General features: G+C 36.9%; 1 protein-coding gene across 1 annotated transcript in view; it reads right to left on the reverse strand.

Annotated features, from left to right (window-relative positions):
* Window positions 1-23,745, reverse strand: part of LOC110955118 (caskin-2-like) — a 59,826-nt gene that overhangs the window by 14,216 nt on the left and 21,865 nt on the right. The window contains 10 exon segments of the mRNA XM_051941423.1: window positions 120-293; window positions 1,462-1,579; window positions 4,144-4,238; window positions 6,099-6,185; window positions 7,756-7,886; window positions 9,658-9,791; window positions 12,415-12,479; window positions 12,482-12,509; window positions 14,393-14,538; window positions 15,338-15,435. Of these exon segments, the coding sequence (XP_051797383.1) occupies window positions 120-293; window positions 1,462-1,579; window positions 4,144-4,238; window positions 6,099-6,185; window positions 7,756-7,886; window positions 9,658-9,791; window positions 12,415-12,479; window positions 12,482-12,509; window positions 14,393-14,538; window positions 15,338-15,435 (1,076 nt within the window).

Consider the following 23,745-nt stretch of genomic DNA (forward strand, 5'->3'; position numbering starts at 1 on the left):
AGACAGCGTGATGCTACCAGAATGCACTCTCAGACAGTGTATGGGCAGCGCTGATCCGGCCCAGCGAACCTCTACCTGGACTGATCTGCAGGTGTTAGTGTTACCTGAGTGTGTTATACCTGAGCAGGTAGTGAGGCCGTTGGCCAGCGGCAGCACCAGGTGGGTGGGGGGGGCGTACAGGGCATAGGAGTCGTCGGTCTGGGGGGCGGAGCTGAGGCTGGAGGTCAGGGGGACTCTGGAGGGCAGCTGCTGGCGCTGGGTGGGCAGGGAGGCGTGGCGGGACAGGGCGCCCCCTACAGGGCGAGATGGGGAGCAGCAGGAGGAGGAGCAGGTTATCAGGCTGGAGGTTAGAGGTGGAGGTCAGTGGTTATGTGATGGATGGATGCAGGAGGAGCAGAAGGACGGACTGAAGGCAGGAGGTTAGTCTGACGTACTGAGGAATGAAATAAACTGAACACAACGAGACGACATCCAGAACACTCAACGAAATCGGAGATGTTCTGCAGTTTCTCTCTGGTTCTCACTGAGTGTATCTTAACAAGCACAGCGACGGCTTCTCTTTGATCTCCAAACTTTGATACTTAATAAAGTTAGCAGATACAGTAAAGCAGACACAGAACTGGCCGGTTCTGTATCTGCAGGAACTTTATCAAGGATCAAAGTTTTAGTTTCCTACTATGAATATGAGTTTCAGGCCCTTGAGGTACATAGAGCTAGGTCCGAGATATTAATGAGAGATCTTTACAGTTGTTGGTAGATGTACTTTTTGACTTCTACAGGGGACATTCTCCTTTCTTACTTCCTGTCTTAAGTTTAATTTTGGACAATTTTTTTTTTATCATTTTCGACAATTGTTTGGCCATTTTTGACTATATGTGGCATAATTTGTAAATTTTTGACAATTCTTCTGTGTAATTTTGGAAAAATTGGAATATCTTAGAGAAAGTCTGACAAATTTTTCTGTAATTTTGGCCAAACTGAAACAGAAACATGTCCAGGGTACCTATGCTGCTGAAGTTTTACCGTTCAAAGTATGATACATCCCATAATACTGATGCTGTAAGTTGGTTATAGAGAAAATGAAGAAAAAAACAACTTAATATGTGTCACTATTGATTGATTGAGTGACTATGGCACCTGGATGAATGTAAAACTGATTTAGTTTTAGTTTTTACCACAACTCAGATGTGTTTTCCATCCTAAAATGAGTCTATCTACTGTATTGATGAAGTTCTGAGGCTCAGAAACGATGGAACAAGTCCATAAAAAGTGAACTCTGGAAATATTTATAGTATGAAGGTAAAACTTTGATCATTAATAAAGTTACTGGCGATACAGCACCAGCTGATTGTGACTGATTTTGTGTGTCGAGCTAATGAAACGTCTTCCAGGACTCTCTGGAGGTGAAAGTTTATCCTGGAGAGTCGACATCTGATGTTTCGTGGTGTTCCATAAACTGACCGTTCCTCCGGCTGATGACCTCCACGATGGATGGAGGGAAGAAGCCGACTCGGTCCATCCCTCTCTGGCTGTCGTGGATGTGGCCTTTCCAGCGGCCGTCCACGTGCTGCTCCATCACCTGCAGGGGGCGACATACCAGAGTTTTCATGTTAAAAGACGATCATAAACATGCTTTAAACACATAAAAGTCAAAGAGTTAGTTCAGGTTTTAGCAGTTGAAGAGCTGAAATGTGGATTTTAAATCTGCAACACAGAGATTGTGTGTTTGTCTGGTCAATTAAATAACAGTTTCTGATAATCAATCAATAGTCTGTAATGACTATAAAGAAATGACAGAAAATATTCCAGCATCTTGATTAATCATTTAGCTGATAAAAGTAAAATAACAGAGAAGTCCTCAGAACTGATTAGTGCCTAAGTTTAATATTTTTATATATATTTTTATTTACAATTTTCTGACAGTTTAAAGACCAAAATATTCATTATCTGTGGTAATTTTTGTGGTAATTTTGCATCTTTGTGTTGATTTTGTGTGTTTTTTTTGGCTTTTTTAAAAAATATATCAAAATATCAAAAAGCACCAAATTCCAAATGTCAAAGTGTGTTTCTAATGTCTTATGTTATTGTAACAGAATCATTTTTGGGCTGTTTAGAAGAAAGTGGAAGCACTGGTATCAGTGCCTTTTATAACTGTGTGTCCGTTTCTTTTTATTTGTTCTTTTGTATGGACCTTGAGTTTGTTAAATAAATAAATAAAAAATAAAAATAAATAAAGAACTTCTTTTGTAAAAAAAAAAAAAATCCAGAGAACACATTCAGTAATTCCTATTCAGTAATTCCTAATGGTCAGCAGGTAAAATAGGTACTGATGGTTTAAGACATTTTTATGCCTATAAATAGACAGAATTCTTCAACATGAATGAAGCCTGAGCATGTTTACTTTAATTATCTGTTCATATGTAAATTATTTTATTAAACTATATACTGTATGTTACATTAAATAAAGTCATTCGACAAATCAAATCAAATCAGTACGTGGCGTATTCTGTCATGGTGACATTTCTACATCACTATTAGAGGTGAAAGTTTGGATTTTTCCACTGTTTATACAAGAGAAGACGAGTCTCATGTTTAACACGAGTCTCAACATGAAGCTGTGATGATTCACTGATTTACAGTCTGTGGTTGAACGCTGGTTCACGGTCGAATGCAACACCAGTTATGTTTCACTGTCAACACAAGTCTGAGCTGCAGCGTTAACAGAGAGGCTTAGGGAAGGATTTACCACATTTTAGCTTCAATAAAACATCAAAGAAAGTAAAAGACACAGTTTAAAATCACTAAAAAACCCTTTCTTATTCACTTCTATCATTTCAAAAGTATTACAAACTCAGAAGTTCATAAAAGTTAAATTTTTCTGTGATGAAGGTCAGATTATTTAATAATTTAATGTGTTGCCTCCAGCTGTTTAGGAGTGTTCCTCTGATTTTATTAAATATAAGCAGCAGCAGGATCCACATAAAAGACAACTGCACACAATTACACAACAGCAGAGACTTCATTGTGGTTGTTTTGTGTATTTTTATGGTCATTTTCCGTTTATTTGCAGTCATTTGAGTCTCTGTTGTCGTTTTGCATCTCTTTATGGTCATTTGTGTATCCTTGTGGTCATTTTGTTTATCTTTGTGGTTTTTGTGTGTCTCTTTGTGGCCATTTTGTTTATTTTGTGGTCATTTTCTGTTTGTTTGCAGTCGTTTGTGTCTTTGCAGTGGTTTTCCATCTTTTGTGATTGTTTTGTGTGTCATTGTGACTGTGATATGCCTCTGCAGTTGTTTTGTGTCTCTTTGTGGCTGTTTTGTTTATCTTTGTCGTCATTTATGTTTTTGCAGCCATTTTGGGTCTCTGCAGTCGCTTTGTATCTTTTTGTGATTGTGTTTTGTCTCTCTGGTTGTTTTGCATCATTTTGTAATTGTTTTGTGTGTCATTGTGGTTGTTTTGTGTTTATTTGTGTCAATGTTGTATCTGTTTGTGGTCATTTTCTGTTTATTTGCAGTCATTTTGTGCCTCTGCAATTGTTTTGCATCGTTTTGTAATTGTTTTGTGTGTCTTTGTGGCTGTTATGTATGTGTGTGTGGTCATTTTGTGGTTGCTTTGCATCATTTTGCAGTCACTTTCTGTCTGGTTGTTTTTTTATTATCATTATTATTCATTATTGGTGAGTCATTAATCTGATCTGTTGGACTCTGCTTTGTTTTTACTGACATTAGTTAGAAATAGATGTGAAATCGTAGGGAAAAGTGAATGACTGTCTTTTTCTTTCTGCGATGTTTTTGAAACAAAACTGGTGTTAGTACAACAGTTCAGACTTGGGCTTGGTGTTTAAAAAATGTTAAATGTTGAGTTCATTCAGATGTGAAGCAGAAACGTTCACATCAATGGAAAAGAGAGCAAATCTAAAAGGTTCACATGGAAATATAGGACAAAGTTCTGCTGGACTTCAGCTGCATCTGGACTGAGCATCTTTAACATTATATAACAGCAGAGACCAGGTGCTGTTCAGGCTCTAAAAATCTGAAATATTATCCGTTCCACCCAATGAAGCTTCAGGTTTGGTAAAAAATGTTCCATGAAATCGAAATATAAATGTGCTCTGGTTCTAGTAGACAGAGTCTGATGTCTCACCATGATGACATCTCCGGCTCGGATGTTCAGCGCCGTTGGGTCGTGGAGGTTCCAGTAATCCTTCAGAGCTCTGACCTGCAAAACACCCGTTGCATCTGAACAGGAAACAGAATCTATTTTAAAACTTTTTTTTATTTACAAGAAACAACCTCATAGTCCCAAACATATTCATACATATATTTATTATTTAACATTTTAGCTTCTTTCTGTGACTTTAACTGTATAGTTAGCATCTTTCTAGAACTTTAGCTGTGTAGATAGTTTAGCTGTGCAGTTAGCTTCTCTCTGTGGCATTAGCTGTGTAGTTAGCATCTTCTATGACTTTAGCTGTGTAGATAGCATCTTTCTATGAGTAGCTATTCAGGTAGCTTCTCTCTGTGGCATTAGCCGTGTAGATAGCATCTTTCTATGAGTAGTTGTGCAGTTAGCTTCTCTCTGTGGCATTAGCCGTGTAGATAGCATCTTTCTATGACTTTAGCTGTGTAGTTAGCTTCTCTCTGTGGCTTTAACTGTGTAGTTAGCATCTCTCTGGGGCATTAGCTGTGTAGTTGGCTCCTTTCTGTGATTTTAGCTGTGTAGTTAGCTCCTTTCTGTGATTTTAGCTATGTGGTTAGCTTCTTCTTTAAGTTGGCTGTGAAGTTAGCTTTTTCTAGAATTTTAGTAGTAAAACTATCTCTTATCTGTATCTTTAACGGTGTAGTTAGCTCTTTTTCTGACTTTAGCTGTGTAGTGAGCTCTCTTCTTATAATTAAGCTGTGCAGTCAGCTGCCTTTCTTGTGACTTTAGACCTACAATTAGCTGTTTTTCTGTGGCTGAAGTGATTTAGTTTGCTTCTCTCTGTGTCTTTAGCAGTTAAAGCTATCTCTTATCTATATCTTTAACAGTGTAGTTAGCTCTTTCGATGACTTCACACCTACATTTGGGTGTTTTTTCATGACACTAGCAGTGTAGTTAGCTCTTTCTATGACTTCAGCACTTCAGATTGACATACATTCAATGGAAGATTTCTTTCTACAGTAAGTCAGAATATGAACACTACTTTCTGATATGACTCCTCAATGCGTCACATTTTTTAGATGCCAAAATGACTGTTGCGTGACTCAACAGCTGCAAACGTCTGAGCATCCATTATACAGGAGTGAACAAGGGTCGATTTCAGACATGTTATGTAAAATTGGAAAAGGCCTGACTTGTCCACTTAAACAATACGAGCTGAATTACAGCCTTAATTTTGAACATTCTGACTTCACTTTATGTATTTCAAGGACCTGATTATGACTTCCTATGCTTCTACAAGCAGCCAAAGAGGACATAAAGAACATGATAACAGAATAAAAATACAAAAGGCAGAGCTGGAGGGCTCAGTAAGTAAACACAGATATTCTCTGTGATGAAACAGAAGCTGAATAGACTCTGCAGACTCTCCCAGACTGCAGCCGCCAACACTACACATCAATAATTAATCCAGAGCGCGTGGCGGCTCAGCGTGTTCAACTTATTCATCTGCGCTCTGCACAAGTAAACAAGATAGGAAAGTCTCCATCCATGTTTAAATCACAACCGCTCATTATTCCCTCAGTCTGTTCCCACAGGAACTTCAAAAGGCTGCAGGATTACAGAGCCTGCAGGCAGCTCACACACTGTATAATACCAGGCAGCTAAATTTGAGCCCCAATCTGTTCTTGAAGCTGTGAGAGCCGACAGATAAGACTTTAACGTTACGTAACCCCAAATTTAAACACAGCTGCTGCTGAAGTTACAGCTTATAGAGTCAGGTGAACCTCAGAGGAAAGACGAGAACTTATCAAACTGCCAAAGTTTAAGATAAAAGTCAGAGTAACACTTCACAGCTCCTTCATCTAATTCCTCCTTGACAGTGAGCTGGAGTTTATCTGTGATGTTTTACCACAGCATGAACAAAACTAACTGGCGTAAAATTAAGTTTTTCTTGTGACCTCGCAGCAGCTGCTTGATGTCCTTGCTGGCGTGCGATGTGGTGAACTGGTTCACTATGTCCAGTGCCGTCTGGTTGTAGGTGTTTTCTGATGTTCACTGTCCACTCCAGCCTGGACGACGACAACAACAACAACAAATGACAATCAGACTCCAGTTTAGTTCTAACGACTCATCCATCAAATTAATATATTTTATTAATCAACTCATTTATTCTAAATAAAACTCCACACACACAATGTGCTAATACGCCACTATGTTAGTCTAAACAAGCTAACACTAGCATCTATGCTACCTAAATAAAGATGATGTGAGCTGCTGTTTGCCTAAAAACCTAAGTTTCCTGCTACAGACGACTAAACAAAATAACTTTAGCCTCTATTTTAGGCTGAATAAAGATAAAGTTAGCCACTAAGTTTGCCTCAACAAGATCATGCCAGCCACTGGATTAACCTACATAACATAATGTTAGCTTCTGTAATAGTCTAAACGTTACAACGTTAGCCACTGTGTCAGACTAGAAAAAGATAATGTTAGTAGCAATGTTAGCCTAAACAACTTAAATATTAGATAATGTTATCTACGAAGTTTATGTATAAAAAAACGCTAGCCACTGCGTACTACACTTGTCTCAAAAAAAGACCATGTTAGTAAATATCTCGCCTAGCTGCTGCAACAGCCCAAACTCCCGTCTGGGCTACCTGGTTGATTCTGTCAGTAGCATATGCTTGTCTCAAAGATTAAGCCATGCAAGTCTAAGTACACACGGCCGGTACAGTGAAACTGCGAATGGCTCATTAAATCAGTTATGGTTATGTTGAACAAAGTAAGGTTAGCTGCTGTGCTTGCATAAACAGGATAATGTAAGCAGTTATTTTCAAAAGCAAAAAACAAAACTAGAGACTGTTGATACTGTGACGACTTAGGGAAAGAAATTTAGAGGTGGGTATTAATACCATTAGCCTAAACAACATAACATTAGCTACTCCACTAGCTTAACCAATATAAAATTAGCTACTCCATTAGCCTAAACACCATAACATTAGCTACTCCATTAGCCTAAACAGCATAACCTTAGCTACTATATTAGCCTAAACAACATAACATTAGCTACTACATTAGCCCAAACTATGTAATGTTAGCTACTCCATTAGCCGAACCAACACAATGTTAGCTACTCCATTAGCCTACACAACATAGTGTCAGCTACTACATTAGCCTAAACTATTTAATGTTAGCTACTCCATTAGCCGAAACAACGTACATTAGCTACTTATAAGATACCTAGCCTTTAGCTACTCCATTAGCGACAACGTAACATTACTACTCCATTTAGCCTAAACACACAACGCTAGCTACTTCATTAGCCTTAGCAACATAACATCAGCTACTCTATTAGCCAAAACAACATAACATTAGCTACTCCATGACCAAACAACATCAGGTTAGTCTCTTCTTTAGCCAACATAAATACAGGAAAACAAGTAGTGTTCCGTTTTTTGAAATTTCTGTATCAATTTGCTATCAAAGTTAAGGAGTTGATGTTTTGACCGTATTAAAGATGATATTTTTTTTAGATTTCTAAGTATCAGTACACATCTTCACACTGCAGTACGTCTCCAGCCCTGATGAAGACATCGAACCTCCACACTGTTTGACTTATTCTGAACGCTGAACTCACGTCCAGCAGCAGTCGGACCACTTCGGTTTTTCCGTACAGCGATGCTTCATGAAGTGCTGTTCCAGATTTGGTGGTTTTGTTAATGTCGATGCCGGCCTTCAGCAGCAACCTAAAAAAAAAAAAACAACAGAAGACAAACACATCATCAACATGTGTTTGAACTGAAACACAGGAGCCACATCTGAATTCTAGTCTTATTTCAGGTCCGTTATATCATGTTTCTGTTGTATTTCTAAGTAAAATAAGTAAATTTGAGACTTTTCTTCATTTTGAGGTCAAAGTTACTTGTTTTTTTGTAGAATTCATTGGGTCAGAATCTTCTGTATTTCTTCTTGTTGGGGTTTTTTTTGTGGTGAATGACACAACCTTCCTTTTTCTCTGATAATATTTATTTATTTCCTGTAGACACAGCTTAGGCTTTAATCCTCTGTTTAATGCTGAATCACTTCTCATATAAACATCACAGGTCATCATTAATCGATTCACCTTGTAATGCAATTCACAAGTTACAGAAAGAAAGCTATTTTTTATCAGCATATATTCAACATTTTCTTGATGATTAATGCAATAACAGTTTTCAGAAACCTTTTGGGTCTATAAACATTTATAAATTTCACGTAGTAATAACTCTGATAGCTGCATTTGTACGTTACAGATCTTTGTGACTTGTTTCACATGAAAACAAAGTGCTGGACATTGAAACTCTGCCTCATTTAAATGTGTCTCAGCTATTACCCATAAAGCAGACAGTTTGCTGCACTCCCATTCAGAAACCATCAGTGGGAATGTAAAGCACGACGATAATGCTGCACACTGAACCAGCTCCACAGTTCATATTGGGTTACAGACCACAGACCACAGCAGCCCTGCCCTCTATTTCTACATCTGCAGCCTCCAACCATCAACCACATGGAGCTCTGCAGAGTTCACCAACATTTTAAACAACAAAGAAAAATCACTTCCTTCTTCACAGTCCATTCCCCCAAATTATAAAAGACATGAATAAAAAAACAATGATGTGAAGTCAGCGGGTCTGAAACTTGTGGTGAAATTAATATATTACATGTGGACACCTGTTGGTTGTAGGTATGTGAACATCTCAACACACTTATTTACTATTACATTGTTTAATATGATGTTTCTTGTGTTATTGTTTTATTACATTAATATTTTAATGTTATATCCTAATATTAGACTGATTTAGCAGCAAACACCTTGTTGAGGCTAATGTAGCAGCTAACATGATATTTTTAGGTAAATTTGGCAGCTAACATTGTGTTGACATATAATATTATGTTGTTTAGGGGCAAATGTATAGGCTGAAAATCTTTTCTGAATGCTAACTCAGCAGCTACGATAAAGTTGCGTAGACTAACTTAGCAGCTAACATCATCTTACTTAGACTAGTTTAGCGTCTAACATTACCCCGCTGTTTCTGCCTATGTAGCAGCTAAAATTATCTTTTTTTAGGAAAACTTAGTGGCCATTAGATTAATGTAGCTTTGAATATTATCTCGTTTAGACTAATGTAGCTTCTAACATTATCTCGTTTAGACTAATGTAGCTTCTAACATTATCTCGTTTAGACTAATGTAGCTTCTAATATTATCTTGTGGCTAATGTAACTTCTAACATTATCTCGTTTAGACTAATGTAGCTTCTAACATTATCTCGTTTAGACTAATGTAGCTTCTAACATTATCTTGTTTAGACTAATGTAGCTTCTAATATTATCTTGTGGCTAATGTAACTTCTAACATTATGCCGTTTACTCTAATGTAGCTGCTAACTTTATCTTTTTATACAAAGAAAATGATCTTTTAAAAGTTTTGCAGGTTTGCGGGAGGAGCTGCAGGAAGTTAAATGCGACGTTTTCTCACCGTATGATGTCTTTGTGTCCGTTGCGAGCGGCCAGGTGAAGAGGTGTCGTGAAGGCCGAGTCCGTCGGTTCTTTCCTCTCTCCTTCCAACAACGCCACCACCACCATGTTACTGCTCAGCAGCAGCTGGGCCACCTGGAGACACCAGAACACATAGCTTTACATTAATTAACGGATTTCAGATCGAAACACAACTGCAGCATAAGGACACAAAACAACCACAAAGAGACACAAAATGATAAATAGCAGACAAAAACAAAAATAAGACACAAAACAACATGAGTGAAACACAAAACAGCAAAAACAAGACAAAATGACTAAAACATTGGTCCCAAAATAACACAAACTATAATAAACAACTAACTACAGTGTGTGGAGACAACAATATTTACAGCATCTTAAGATCTGAGGACAAAATGTTGGACGCGTTGATTTTAGGTTTTTTCATTTTTTCTAAAATTAATAATCACACTTATTTCTGATTTCCATCATTCTAATCGAGTCCTACTGACGGAAAACATTTCTTTTTCTCTCTCCTTCTTCATGTTTTCATGAGTTCAGAGGGTTAAAATGTCCCACAACTTTATTAGAGCTGAATCTGACTTCTTCAAATTGCCATGTAAATTCTCTCTCATGTTGTTTTATTGCATGTTGTCTGAACCTTGTCTAACTAGGAAAAGATGTCGCAAACCTCAGTGAAATACGTAAAACTAAAGAGGAGACATTTGGAGGGCGACTGGAAGCACAATCAATCTACGCACAGCAAAGAAAAAACACAAATCTGTGCATTTTCTTCTTATTTCTGGCCTTTTAGTGAATATAAATGTCTATAATATTAAATAAATCCAGCTTTAATTAGCAAAGCTGGTTAGAAATCATGTTGACTTTGGTTAAAACCATCAGAACTCCATCCATGTGGTTGTGGAAACACAGTGTTCCTCTAAATGTTCATTGTTCCCTTAGGAAAGTCCCTGCAGAGGACAAAATAGAGTCAAACTGAAATCCTGCCAGCAGACAGCTGCTGCAGGTGATATGAGATAAAACCTCAGAGACCCTGAACTCTGAACGAATCCAGATGTTTGGCTCATTTTAAGGAAACCACCCTCAGCTCTGAAACATGACGTCTGTCTGAATGAACACGATGTCATTTATTTTACAGTAAACAGCTCAGAGTTTTCAGTTTGACTGCTGCAGAACAACCAGACATATTTCAGGTTTACAGGGTTCAAAACAAAGTTTCAAATGTTCATTTAAGCCTTTATTTCTGTTTGTTGAGCTGAAAACATGGCGTGGTGGTGGCATCTAGAAACAGCATCCTGGTTTGTGATTTCAAATGATGCAAAATTTCATCAAGCGGCAGTTGGGAGTTATATTTCTGGAGATGTTAAACCCTGAAAATGGCTTCACACGCTGTAAAAATGTTTATTTTACATATTTTCCCTGTTTGTTAAATTATAGAAAACAACTAGTAAAATCCCAGATGCTCTGGATCAAAGCTGCATCTACTAAATACTGACTGCAAGGAGGTGAATATTTGTGGAATCACTTCACATTTTTGATCATTATTTGATAAATTATTATCCAAAAAAAACTAAATGGATCATGATTAATTGCTGAAAAGCAATAAAAAGGGAAAGCTTCTAACAGTTGCATTCTTTTTATAGGCTGAGATGACAGCAACACAAAAGCGAAAGAGAAAACAGGATGTAAACAGACACAGTAAATCTGTAAAACAAAACTAAAATATATTTAAAAATGGCACAAAACAGGGCAACAACCTGGAAAATCAATATCCAAGATACAATCAAGACATAGTACTAAAATTCTGAGATCATTAAGCGCAACTGGAAGACTTTTCTGAATAGTAATCAGAAAAAAAAGAAGGAAAAGATGATGTTTCTGGAAGAACCAATCAAAGAAGACAAACAAATGATTACGTTAGATCTATAAATAACAGCAAACAGAAAATCATGAATGTGGGAGGAAATATCAGCAAAAACAAAGTAAAGAAGTCTGTCGTGTTTTCTTAACTGATATCCAGGAACTAGATCACGTTGCAGTTTAGAATCAGACGTAGCTTGAGTGATTTTCTCTGACTTTAGTTTGTGGACTTGTGAAGGAAAAATTGTAAGTAATAGGTCATTTTCACCAACATACAGAAGGTCAACCTTTGACCCCAATTGAAGACACACAGAAGCACACCAACTGCTCAGACAGACAACTATTTGCTGATAGAGCAACAATAACAAGGTTAGATCCTGCCTCTTTTCCCTCCAAGGACAGACAGACTCCTCAGATTTGATACTGGCATTGTCGGCATATGCGGTCCTTGCTGTATCATTTCTCCTGAATTCAGTAAAGCATTTTTCTCTACATCAGCCATCTGAGTCTCCTGAGTGTTCCTGAGTTCGCCTCCTGTGTTTCCTCACCAGACATCGCAAAAAATTCTCTAACAGGACTAACTTTAAGGGATTCTTGGTATTAAACCAAGATTTGGAGAGAACCTTAAATATTTACTGAACATATTAAGGAAACCTGAAGGAAAAGAATTTCATGGCGTTTTGAGCAAATTATGCCAAACTGAAGACAGAAAAAGAAGGAGAAACTAAAAACCTGCATCTGAATATTAAGTGTTAAAAAATGAGTCCGACTAAGAGGACGAAGTTCAGTCCTGAACACCAAACTGTAAAGTTTCTAATAACTTCCTCCTCTGTACATGTCCACACAGAAATAAATTTAAAAAATGACTAAAGCTCACCTTGACTCGTCCGAACTCACAGGCCAGATCCAGAGGAGTCTTCTTGGCCTTGTTGACCAGGCAGGATTGGACTGATGCTGCAGCAACATCTCAGACTGAAAACCACAAACAGAGACGCAACTTTTAACCAGAAGATACAGAGACAATCAGATGGTTGTCTCATTTAGCCTGCCAGTTCTGCAGTGTAGAATGATCCGATTCAGTATTTCTGTAGTGTAGAATGGTCTAAGGGCATCACACTACATTATTACAGAATGATTGTGTGATGCAGTCAGATCATCGTACACTACAGAATTACAGAATGGTAGTGTAGACCATTCTACACCACAGACTGTTCTACACTATCATTCTGCGTTTTTGTAGTGTAGAAATGTCTGACTGCACCTCACTATCATTTGCAATTTTGTACAGTAGAATACCTTTCTTTAATTCTGTGATTCTGTAGTGTGGAATGGTAGCCTCGCTGCGCTAGACAACCCACGGCAACGAATTTAATTCTCTGCCAGGGTGGGTCTAGTTACCCTCCATAAGGCTCGAGGCTGGATCTCCTAAAACTGGCCGGACCAATCACCATGAAGTGTAGAGTCAGAAGGCGGGCGTAATTAAGTGACGACAGAGGCACACGATTCTGACAGAAACAACAGGCGCACAATAAACAGTTATCTTTCGACTCGGCTTTGGCCACAGCCCTTAAAGATTTGAAGCTAAAATTCAACTTGAAAGATAAACAAAGGACGGCACTTAAGTGTTTCATTGAGAAGAAAGACGTATTTGGACTTATGCCGACAGGATATGGCAAATCCTTAATATACCAGTTGGCTCCGCTGGTTGGGAAGCTAATGGGACTTAGCCACAATCCGCCGGCGCTCTAGGAACTCCTTCAGCCTATTCATTGCGCCGATTGGTTGTATACCTACCCAATTGCTGCAGAGTGATTTGATAGACAACCTTTTAGCCCGCCTCCCTCCCTGTCGAGTGTGCCTAGACCCTTGCGTCTTCAGAGCATGGGTCTAGCGCGGTTAGGCTAGTGGAATGGTATAACAGCACATCACTATCATTCTGTAATAATGTAGTGTGATGCAGTCAGACCGTTCTACACTACAGAATTAAAGAATGATAATGAGACTGTTCTAAACTCATTCTGTGATTCTGTAGTGTAGAAATGTCTGACTGTACCTCACCATCTTTCTGTAATTTTGTACAGTAGAATAATCTGCTGGAAGCTTTCTTAAAGTCTGTAATTCTGTAGTGTAAAATGGTCTTACTGCACCTCACTACCATTATGTAATTCTTTTGACTTAGAACATGTGTATCTCATGTAAAGCTTGCAAAATATTTATTTCAATATGTTTAATTATTAAAAATCATTTATTTTTAAAAGACCTTTTCATGTCTTTTAGAAGATGCTGTAATCATTAATCTGCAATGAAATTAATTCTGTCTGTTGGCTGATGGTCTAATGACAAAGCCATAGAGAATTATTTGCTTGCAAGTACTTTACATATCGATCGATAACAGTGGGTTCAGTTCAGTTAAAACAAAGTTCATTTTATAAATCTAGAGAAATTACTCGAATAAATCTGTTTATGTGGTGTGGTGTATCAGAACACATATTATTTATGCTTTCCGTGGATTTAAATAATAAAACAGAGCTTCAGATTCTCGGTGGGGGTTTCTGTCGTGGTTCACCTACATTCATCTTAATCCGACCTAAAAAACATCCGACAACAGAAGGAGCCAAATCTGACGGCAGGATTAAAAACAAAACGTCCGAGTTTCATCTATCAGAACATCCACAGAAACAGGGTCACCAATAATCACCCCAAATCTACAACAAACCCGGCACTGATCTGTCCACGGCAAGGTTTCTAGCACTGAATTAACTTTTAGAAAGAGATTTTCATTTATTGAGCACAATAGACTGTTTAGATCACTATAAGGTCACAAATACCAGACAGACAGCAGTAAATCGACTCACCACTTCAAAGTGTCCGTACTGAGCAGCCAGATGAAGCGGGATGTGACCGTCCAGAGAGACTCCGTTCACCGAAGCTCCGGACCGAAGCAGCATCAACACAGATTCAGCTTTTCCTTGCCAGGCAGCGTAATGCAGCGGACGCATTCCTGCAAAAAACACTCCGGTTAAGTCAGGACAGGCTGCAAATATGATGCAGAGGAGCTCAAAGTGACAATGGCCATGTTTATCATCAGTGTTTCTCCAGAAAAGGCCTTCTGGAGGAAAGTTCTGTGGTCAGATGGAAAAAAAACTGAGCAGAAATATGTTTGGAGGAGAGAAGGTGAGGCCTTTAACCCCAAGAACACCAAACCTACAATCAAGCATGGAGGTGGCAGTATCATGCTCTGTGGAACTGGAGCTTTACACAAAGTAAATGGAACAATGAAGAAGGAGGATTACCTCCATGTTCTTCAGGAAAACTTAAAATCACCAGCAGAAGGTTGATCTTGGACACTGTTGGACGTTTCAACAAGACAATGAACCCAAATACACATCAGACGTGGTAAAGTGACTTGAAACCTGCATAAACTGACTCAAAATTCGGTCCAAATTAACTCAGAAACATTCCAAAATGACTCCAAATGTGTTCAAAATCTTTTACAAATTTTCAAAATTATTGTAGGTTTGGGTTAAGGTTGAACTGAGCTGTGATGCCCTCTGACTTTACACAATTTCTGCACAGTTAGATTAAAAGGCCAAAAACATTTAATTTTGCATAGTAATCCATAATTATGTGGAACATACAACCTGCTGAGATCACGAGGCTTTAAAATAAAATGTACAGCTTTTAAACTTCAACAGAACCATGTAAATGATGTTGAAGAACCAAACTAGCTTCAAATCTACAGTCCAGCAGTATAAAACCGTCTCTATCGGTGATAATAAAGATAATAAATATTGACTCACCGTTGCTGTCCTTAATGTCCACAGTGGCCTGAGCCTCCAGCAGCGCCGACAGCAACTCGCTGGTTCCTGTGAGGGCGGCATGATGCAGCGCTGAGAACCTGCAGTGGTCCGAAAGAAACATACCAATAAAATCATCTTTACCTAAATGCAGCTTTACCACAGAAGAAGAAGTTGGAGGAAGTTTTATCTGCAGACTGGTGAGTCAAACACAAAGCTTCACAACCAGAATAACAATGACAACATGGATTTATTTACTGTATTCACTAACAGTGTTAACTTCATTGACAAAGAACAAGACAACCTGTTTTACTAACTTAAACCAGCAAACAGGTAGCCGCAGTGATAAATGCTAATGCTAACGCTAGGCGAGAATAATACCTGTAACCATGGTGATCGAACTTAAACGGGGCAACAGCTTCAGTCTCAGAATGCTTAGAAGATCGAAAAATAGTACAAAATGACCAAAAATGTGGCGAGAATTACTCAAAAATCTGTCAGAATGGCTTTAGATTTGCTCAGAATTATTAAAAAGTGTGTGTAAAATCAATATAAAGCATCAAAAATTACTCAAAATTGGTCTATAATCTCATAAAAAATAGTCACAAATTTGCAAAATTTGTCTAAAATGATTAAAAAATAGCCTAAAACAACTCCAACATTGTCCAAAAAAGTCTTCAAAAGTATTTCAACTCTTAATCAAGTCTAAAATGATAAAACATTGTCTACAATTACTCAAAATTGGTCCAGGGTGACTCAGAAATGTTCAAAAGGAGTCCCGATTTCCCTAAAATTCCCCAAAAATTACTCACACATTGTTCAAAATGATTTAAAATTTGTCCAAAATGATTCAAAGTTTGTTCAAAAAGACTCAAACTTTGCGATTTTGCACAGAAGATATTCAACAGAAACTGAGTTGAACAAACTGTTTAATCCTGCGACCCCAATGAGGATTAAGCGGTGTGTCGATAATGGATGGATGGGAACTGTTTAATGTGACTTTAAAGCTCCACATGTTCTACATCAGAAACTCCACGTTACAGGAAATAAAAGCTTTAACCAGAAACCAGACCGTCTGAATAAAACCTGAATCAGCCTCAGTCTGTCTGGACTCGCTGCTGTTTGAACAAAGCCGAGGCCGGATTCAGGTTATTATGTTTCTGTGAGTCAGACATGAGGACCTGCAGCTACAGGTAACCTGAAAACACCTGGAACACGTGGAAACACTTGAAGACAACAGTCTAACTCTCCTCTCTGAGGTTGTATGCACACTTTTTAAATTATTAATTAAATAATCTGACTGAAATCTAGTTCAACTTTAATTTTACAGTTAATTGCCTTAAAAGAACAAATGCTTGTAAAAATACAGATTTTGACGTGGACAATAAGATCTTCTTACAGTCTACATGTAGACTGTAAATTTTTTTGATTTTTTTCTGGGATTTTACAGCAAATTATCTATAACTGTAAAAAGAAGAGTTCAAAATTCTAGTTCTAGACAGTCTAAGCTGTCTCAAAAGGTGTCCAAAACGACCCAGAAGCTGTCAAATTCAATCAAAATCCCCCCAAAATGTGTCCAAAACAAGGCAAATATTTTTAAAAATTACTAAAAATTTGGCCACAATGGCTAAAATTCGTTTAAAATTATTCAAAATGTGTCCAAAATGACTCTAAGTTCTCCAAACTGGGTTTAAATGGACAAAAAATTGTTGAAAATGACCCAAAAAAATGGTGATTCAAAATTGTCCAAAAAACATAAACTTGTCAAAAATTACCCAATATTTTTTTAAAAAGACAACAAATAATCAAGAATAACCCAAAATCATCCAAAAATGACTCAAAAGATGAAAATTAGTCCATCGAGACAAAGAAATAATCAAAAATCACAAAAACGTGTCGACTACAACCTTCCACATTAGTGAGAAAAGCTAAAAAAATCTCAAATGGTATCCAGCAAAAAACATGAGACTAGAAAGTTAAAATACTAAAAAAACTAAATATCTTTACAAATTTACTTTAAAAAATGTCCAGTTACTCATAAAATTGTTCTATGTTAAGTAAAAAGGGTCCAAAATGGCCTAAATATGTAAAAAAAAAAAAAAAAAATGGACAAAAACAAAGACGAATATGTCAGAAAAGAAGAAAAATCCCAAAACAACTCAAACTTTGTTCAAAATGACTTCAGGGATGTCCATGAACATAAAATGAAAATAAGGCATTTAATACTGAATGTAGTATCTGTGGGTGAATGGTGTTAATATTTGAAAGACAAAATATTACCAAAAATCAAATTTCTTTTCAAATTTACTTTAAAAATTGTCGGAAGTTAGTCATAAAATTGTCAAATTATTGTAAAATTATGCAAAAATGGTCAAAAACAAATATTGTTTCTGTGATTTTACAGCAAATGAATTCTAATTGAACAGAATGTGTAATTTCTTCAGTTCTAAAATATGAATATACTCAGATTGAGACTCTTTCCCAGTTTTCTGAGCCTAAATGCTGGATTCTGTTCCTGCAGTAAATCCACGTTATTCTCTTTTCTTTGCGCTTCGGCACGTGTTCAGGATGAAGCAGTGAGGAGGAAACGCCGCTGAAGGCCACATGCGATGCTTCACTACGTCCAGGAACAAAGACTCCGGAGGTTTTAGTGCTGCTCTGTTGCATAACGTGAGCGAATCCATTCATGTGGCCGCCGGCGGCTGCAGCAGTAATGGACCACCAGAGAGGAGGTCAGCGGAGGAAGACCAAGACGCTGCTTCATCCTGATCGATAGAAAAGCTTCACGTGAAGACACCTGATCAATACCAGCTGATCTTAACGATCAAAGTTTTACCTGCACAGTGTGAGTATTTGCAGAGTTCCAAGATCTTTAAATACATAGAGGTGGGTCCTCATTTATCATATTTTAATGGACTTTTTCCATCATTTCTGAGCCTTAGAGCTTCAGATTTAAGAAATTCATGTTTTAACCACAGATTTTTTTTTGGACAATTTACTGGTAGTTTCATGAAATTAAAGACAATAACAATTAAAAAAATACAGAAAATATATAAATAAATATGTATAAGTAAAAGGGCCAAAACTCTAAATAACATCCACATCAATAGTCTGCATCTTCACAAACAGTGATTGTAAATTTCTGACAACTTTCAAGTCACTTAGGATTTCTGAGTCATTTTGGGTTCATTTTCCACTAGTTTTCTGAAGGTCATTTTTGACAAAACATGTTATTTTGGACCAAGCTTCACTCATTTTGTACAAGTTTTAAGTCATTTTGGAAATTTTTTTTGTGGTTTTCCGACAACTTTCAAGTCATTTTAGACAATTTCTGAGTCTTTCTGGGTTCAATTTTTCACTAGTTTTATCAAAGTTTTGAGTTATTTTGGACCAAGATTCATTAAATTTGTACAAGTTCTGAGTCATCTGGGAAAGGTTTTTGTGATTTTCAACCAAATGCTTTTCCTTTTTGGACAACTTTTCACTCATGGTGGACATATTTTTCCAAGGATTATTTTCTAAAATGCTGCCACGTAGATGGACAGATGGGCGGACCGACAGATAGATTCAGTTTCTGTCTCAAAGCTTTTGCAGCAGAAAAATGTTGAGGGGAGGTTGGTTCAAATGTAGGCTGTCCCGAATAGTGGTTTCTGGCCTCCGAATATTCGGGCCCTATTAAAGACGAATATCGGAATATTTGTTCCACCCCGTAACGTCCGATGGGGGAGGGGGGAGCTTGTGGCGGAGACGGTCCGAATATTCGGATCCGTTCGTCTGGTGTCCCGGGTTCAAATTTTGCCTTTGTTTTGTCTCCAGTTAAACTGAATATTCGGATACCAAAATTAATATCCGGATACCGCCGTAGCGAACGATATTCGGATATTCAGGTCCAGCCCTAGTGAAATGAGTGCAAAAAGTATCCAAAGGAACAAAAAAAAAGTGATCAAAATCACTTCACCAAAATCACTCAAAGCTTTGCCTGAAATCAGTTGAAATCTGTCCAGAATGAACAAAAGTGTCCAACATAAATGAAAAGGTGCCAAAAATTACTTAAAATGTGACCAGAACTACTTGAAATGTGCACAAAATGGCAAAAAAAACATTGAAAATCCTCAGATCTTGTGCAACATGACAGAAATTGGTTCAAAACAATTCAGGCCTTCTCCAAAATGCGTGAAAAATTGCTCAAAAATCATCCAAAAATCATCCGAAAGAACAAAAATCATGTCGTTGTCTTTATGTTGTTCTGTTTCCATTTTTACCTTCTGAAAACATCTGAGTGGACATTGACCAGCTCAGATTGCTTACGTCTAATGCTTCAGCTTTTAAGTTTCAAGGCATTTTGAAAAGATTTTAGTCATTGTGGACAATTTCTGAGCCACTTTGGACAATCACTAGTCTTTGGACGACTTTCCCCCACGTTAAACATCTGAAGAAGCAGTAAAGTTCTGATAAACACAAATAGAGCCATAAAAAGGAGCCACTGTAAAACATCAGAGCTTCAGTTTTCACGTTCACAGCATCGTTTTTACGAGATAAACTGGAATAAACTCGTTTCTTTCAACATTTACAGTCAGAGTTCAGTTCTGCTGGTTTGTTTTTTTGCTCCAACTGTTTTTAGACTTCAGTAAAAACACTCAGTGGAAGCAGCCGGCTGCCTAAAAACACACCACATGATCACAATGGTTTCAGCTTCATTCCTGCTCAGATCTCCATAGAAACAAACATAAACCAGCAGGAGACGTCAGAAATGAACAGAAAAAATGTCCAATATGAGTGAAAAAGCGCCAAAATCAAAAGAAATTGCCCAAAATCTGTGAAAAGGTGTCCATAATTAATTAAAAGGTGTCCAAAAACATTCAAAACTTGACTAAAACGTGCAAAAATTTGTCCAAAATGGATGAAAGGGGGTCCGAAATTCCTCAAAAGTTGATCAAAATGACTCACAACCTGTCCGAAATGAGTCAAACAGAGTCCAAATTGAAGGAAAGTGTCCAAAATCTCAGAAAAACACATAAAAATGAATGGCAGGGTGTCCAGAAACACTTTAAGCGAGCGCAAAATGACTCAAAACCGGTCCAGAGTTTGTGAAAACCTGTCCATAATGAGGGAAATGTGTCTCAAATTAGTGGAAAAGTGTTCATAATGATTGAAAGCATTCAAAATTTGTGAAAAGGTGTCTGCAATGAATAAAATGATGTCCAAAAGCACTCAAAATTTGACTAGAGTGAGTGAAAAGGTGTCAAAAATGAGGGAAAGTGTCCAAAGCATGTGAAAAAAATGAATGAAAATGTATCCAAAAACAATTAAAACAAGCGCAAACTGACTCAAAATCTGTCCAGAGTTTGTGCAAACCAGTCCACAATGAGCAAAAAGTGTCCAAAATGACTGAAAACCAGCTCAAAATTAAGGAAGAGTCCAAAATCTGTGAAAAAGTAGCAGAAGGAACCATCGATCTGAACACTGACATGATTCATCTGAAAACTATCTGAGCCCCCAAGAAACGTCTTCAGTTCTGGCAGATCAGAGCCGAATTCTTTCTGTTTGGTGAAACATCACCTCAGGTCATGTTCTTCATATCAGACGCTGTTTCAACAAGTCAAACACAAAACAGAAACTTAACTTCATCTGCAGCTGATCAGGTCATACGTCAGTGTAACGATACAAAATGTCTCCGAAATGACTCAGAAATGGTCAAATCTACTCAAGATCTTCCTATAATGATTGAAAATGTGTCCAAAACTAGGTAAAAATGTTCAGAAATGACAAAAGATGTGGCAGCAATGTCTCAAATTTGTTTAAAGTTCCACAAAATGTGTCCAAGATGACGATACATTCTCCAAACTGGATCTAAAGGAGCATAAACTTTGTTGAAAACCGACCAAAACACTTCTAAAATGACTTTTAAGTGGTAAAAATCACACAGACTCAGTCCAAACTATGCCAATACATGTCCACAATGCATCTAAAACTACATAAAAATGGTCAAAAATTACTAAAGATTTGGCTACAATCTATGAGTTTGTTCATATTGAGCCCAAATCAAATTAAATTTATTTATAAAGCACCTTTAAAAACGACCACAGTTGACCAAGGTGCTGTACATAAGCATAAACAACAAGATTAACAATAAAATAATAAAAACTGAGACGACTCTTAATTCCTCAATGTGTTTAAATGGATTAAAAATCTGAGAAATTTGCAAAAGAAGAGTTCAAAATTTTAGTTCTAGACAGTCTAAGCTATCTCAAAAGATGTCCAATTGTCAAGTTCAATCAAAGGATCCCTAAAACTTAAGCAAAAATTCTCAAAAATGACTAAAAATTTGTCTAAAATTTGTTTGAAATTGCTCAAAACGTGGTCAAGACAACTGTAAGTTCTCCAAACTGGGTGTAAATGGACACAAAATCTGTTGAAAATGACCCAAAACAAAAAAATGGGGAAAATGGCTAAATTCTCCACAGTGATTCAAAATTGTCCAAAATAACACAAACATGTCAAAATTTACCTGAAGATTAATAAAAAAAAGACAACAAATAATCAAGAACAACTCAAAATCTGTCCAAAATTATAAAATAAAATCGTACAAAATGACTCAAAAGACCAAAATTAGTCGATGAAGACAAAGAAATGATCAAAAATAATTCAAAATGTGCCAGCTACAGCCTTCCAAATTAGTGAGAAAGTGTCAAAATGGTATCCAGCAACAACAAAAATAAGTCTAGACAGACAAAATACTACTAAAAATGTAACTTCTTTTCAGAATTATTTTAAAAATTGTCAGAAGTTACTCATAAAAAACCAAAATGAACCAAATGTAAAAAATATACTGAAAATTATAAAATACAAAGAAAAATATGTCAAATAAGAAAAAAAATTCAAAAACAACAAAAAACGGGTTTAAAATTACTTAATTTCAGGGACGTCTGTGAACATAAAATGAAAATAAGGTGTTTAATAATTGAACTTAGTACCTGAGTAAATGTACTTTCCACTGTTGATGAATCGTGTTAATATTTGAATTTTGTTCAATAACTGCAGTTAAGTTTGTGACATTTTGCTGCTTTGAACCTTAATTTGTCTATTAAGACGAAGAAATCCTCAAAAATAACTCAGAATGTGCCAACTACAGCCTTCCAATTAGTCAGAAATGATCAGAAAGTCTCAATAACTTCTCAGTGACTGCTTCTGTTTTTTGTCTTTTAATGAGATAAATAATTCCGTTTTAAAAGACAAAACATCAGAGCAGACGTTTGTGGTTCTTCAGAGCCGTCTGTCAGCTGCATGAAGTCATCAAGCTCTTTGTAAACACTCCTGACCCCTGACCTCTGACCTCTGGCCTCTCAGACTCTCTTTGAGTTTTGTTCCCGCCTAGACGCCGAGAAGCTGTTTGATGAACTTCAAATGACTGAAAAACTGCAAACAAACACAGGAGAAGACTCGAGATCTGTTTAGAATGTCAAAAGATTTGACAATAATGCATCCGAAGTGACTCTAAATTGTCCAGGATGACCAAAGAATGGTCCAAAATCAAAAGAAGAAACCAGTAAAATTATCCAACTGGTGCTGAACTACTCAGAACCTGCCCTAAACTAACCAAACTAACACAATCATTTTCAAAATGACTCAAAAATGTTCCCAAAACAAACACAACTTGTGCAAAACAACTCATAACGTGATCAAAATTACTTAAAGTGTGTCCAAAACAAGAACAACTTCTCCAAAATTATTTTAAAACAGTCAAAAGCAAAGAAAATTTGTGTAGAATTACTCAGAACTTGATCAAATTTTTTCAAAAAAATTGCCCAAATTGATTATAAGATTGTCCAGAATGGCTCAAAACTGGTGTAAAACAAATAAAATTAGCAAACTGACAGAAAATTAACTCAAAATGATTCAAAATTTGTTAAAAATTACCAAAAAAAATCACATTGTGCAAAAAATTTTCCCAAAATGATTGGATGTGTCCAAAATTGCTTAAAATGTGACCAAAGTGCCAAAAATCACAGTTAAAAGTTTCAGAATGTGTCCTAAATAGTAAAAACTGTTTCGTGTTTGTATAAAACGACCCAAATCTTGACCAAAATGTTTTTAAAAATTGCCCAAATTGATTTTGTCTGAGCATCATAATAGAAATCTGCTCTTAATTATTCCACATTTGCACAAAAATAACAAAAAAATGTTCAAAATAACATTAAAATGCTCCACAGTGAAAAAAACAGTCTAAAATGACTCGGATTTACTGTAAAGGCAAATGAAAGGAGACAGTGAGAAGGCAAAAACCAGCCTGTGTTGAAGGTTTAACTAAAGAGAAGAGACTCTGAGAGACAGCTTTGATTTAACTCCACTGGTTTTTACAGTGTTTTCTGTTTTATTTTTTACACTTTTAACAGTGTTAACGGTTCAGATTT

Source organism: Acanthochromis polyacanthus, chromosome 21 (genome assembly GCF_021347895.1).
Source record: "Acanthochromis polyacanthus isolate Apoly-LR-REF ecotype Palm Island chromosome 21, KAUST_Apoly_ChrSc, whole genome shotgun sequence".
Taxonomy (NCBI): Eukaryota; Metazoa; Chordata; class Actinopteri; family Pomacentridae; genus Acanthochromis; species Acanthochromis polyacanthus.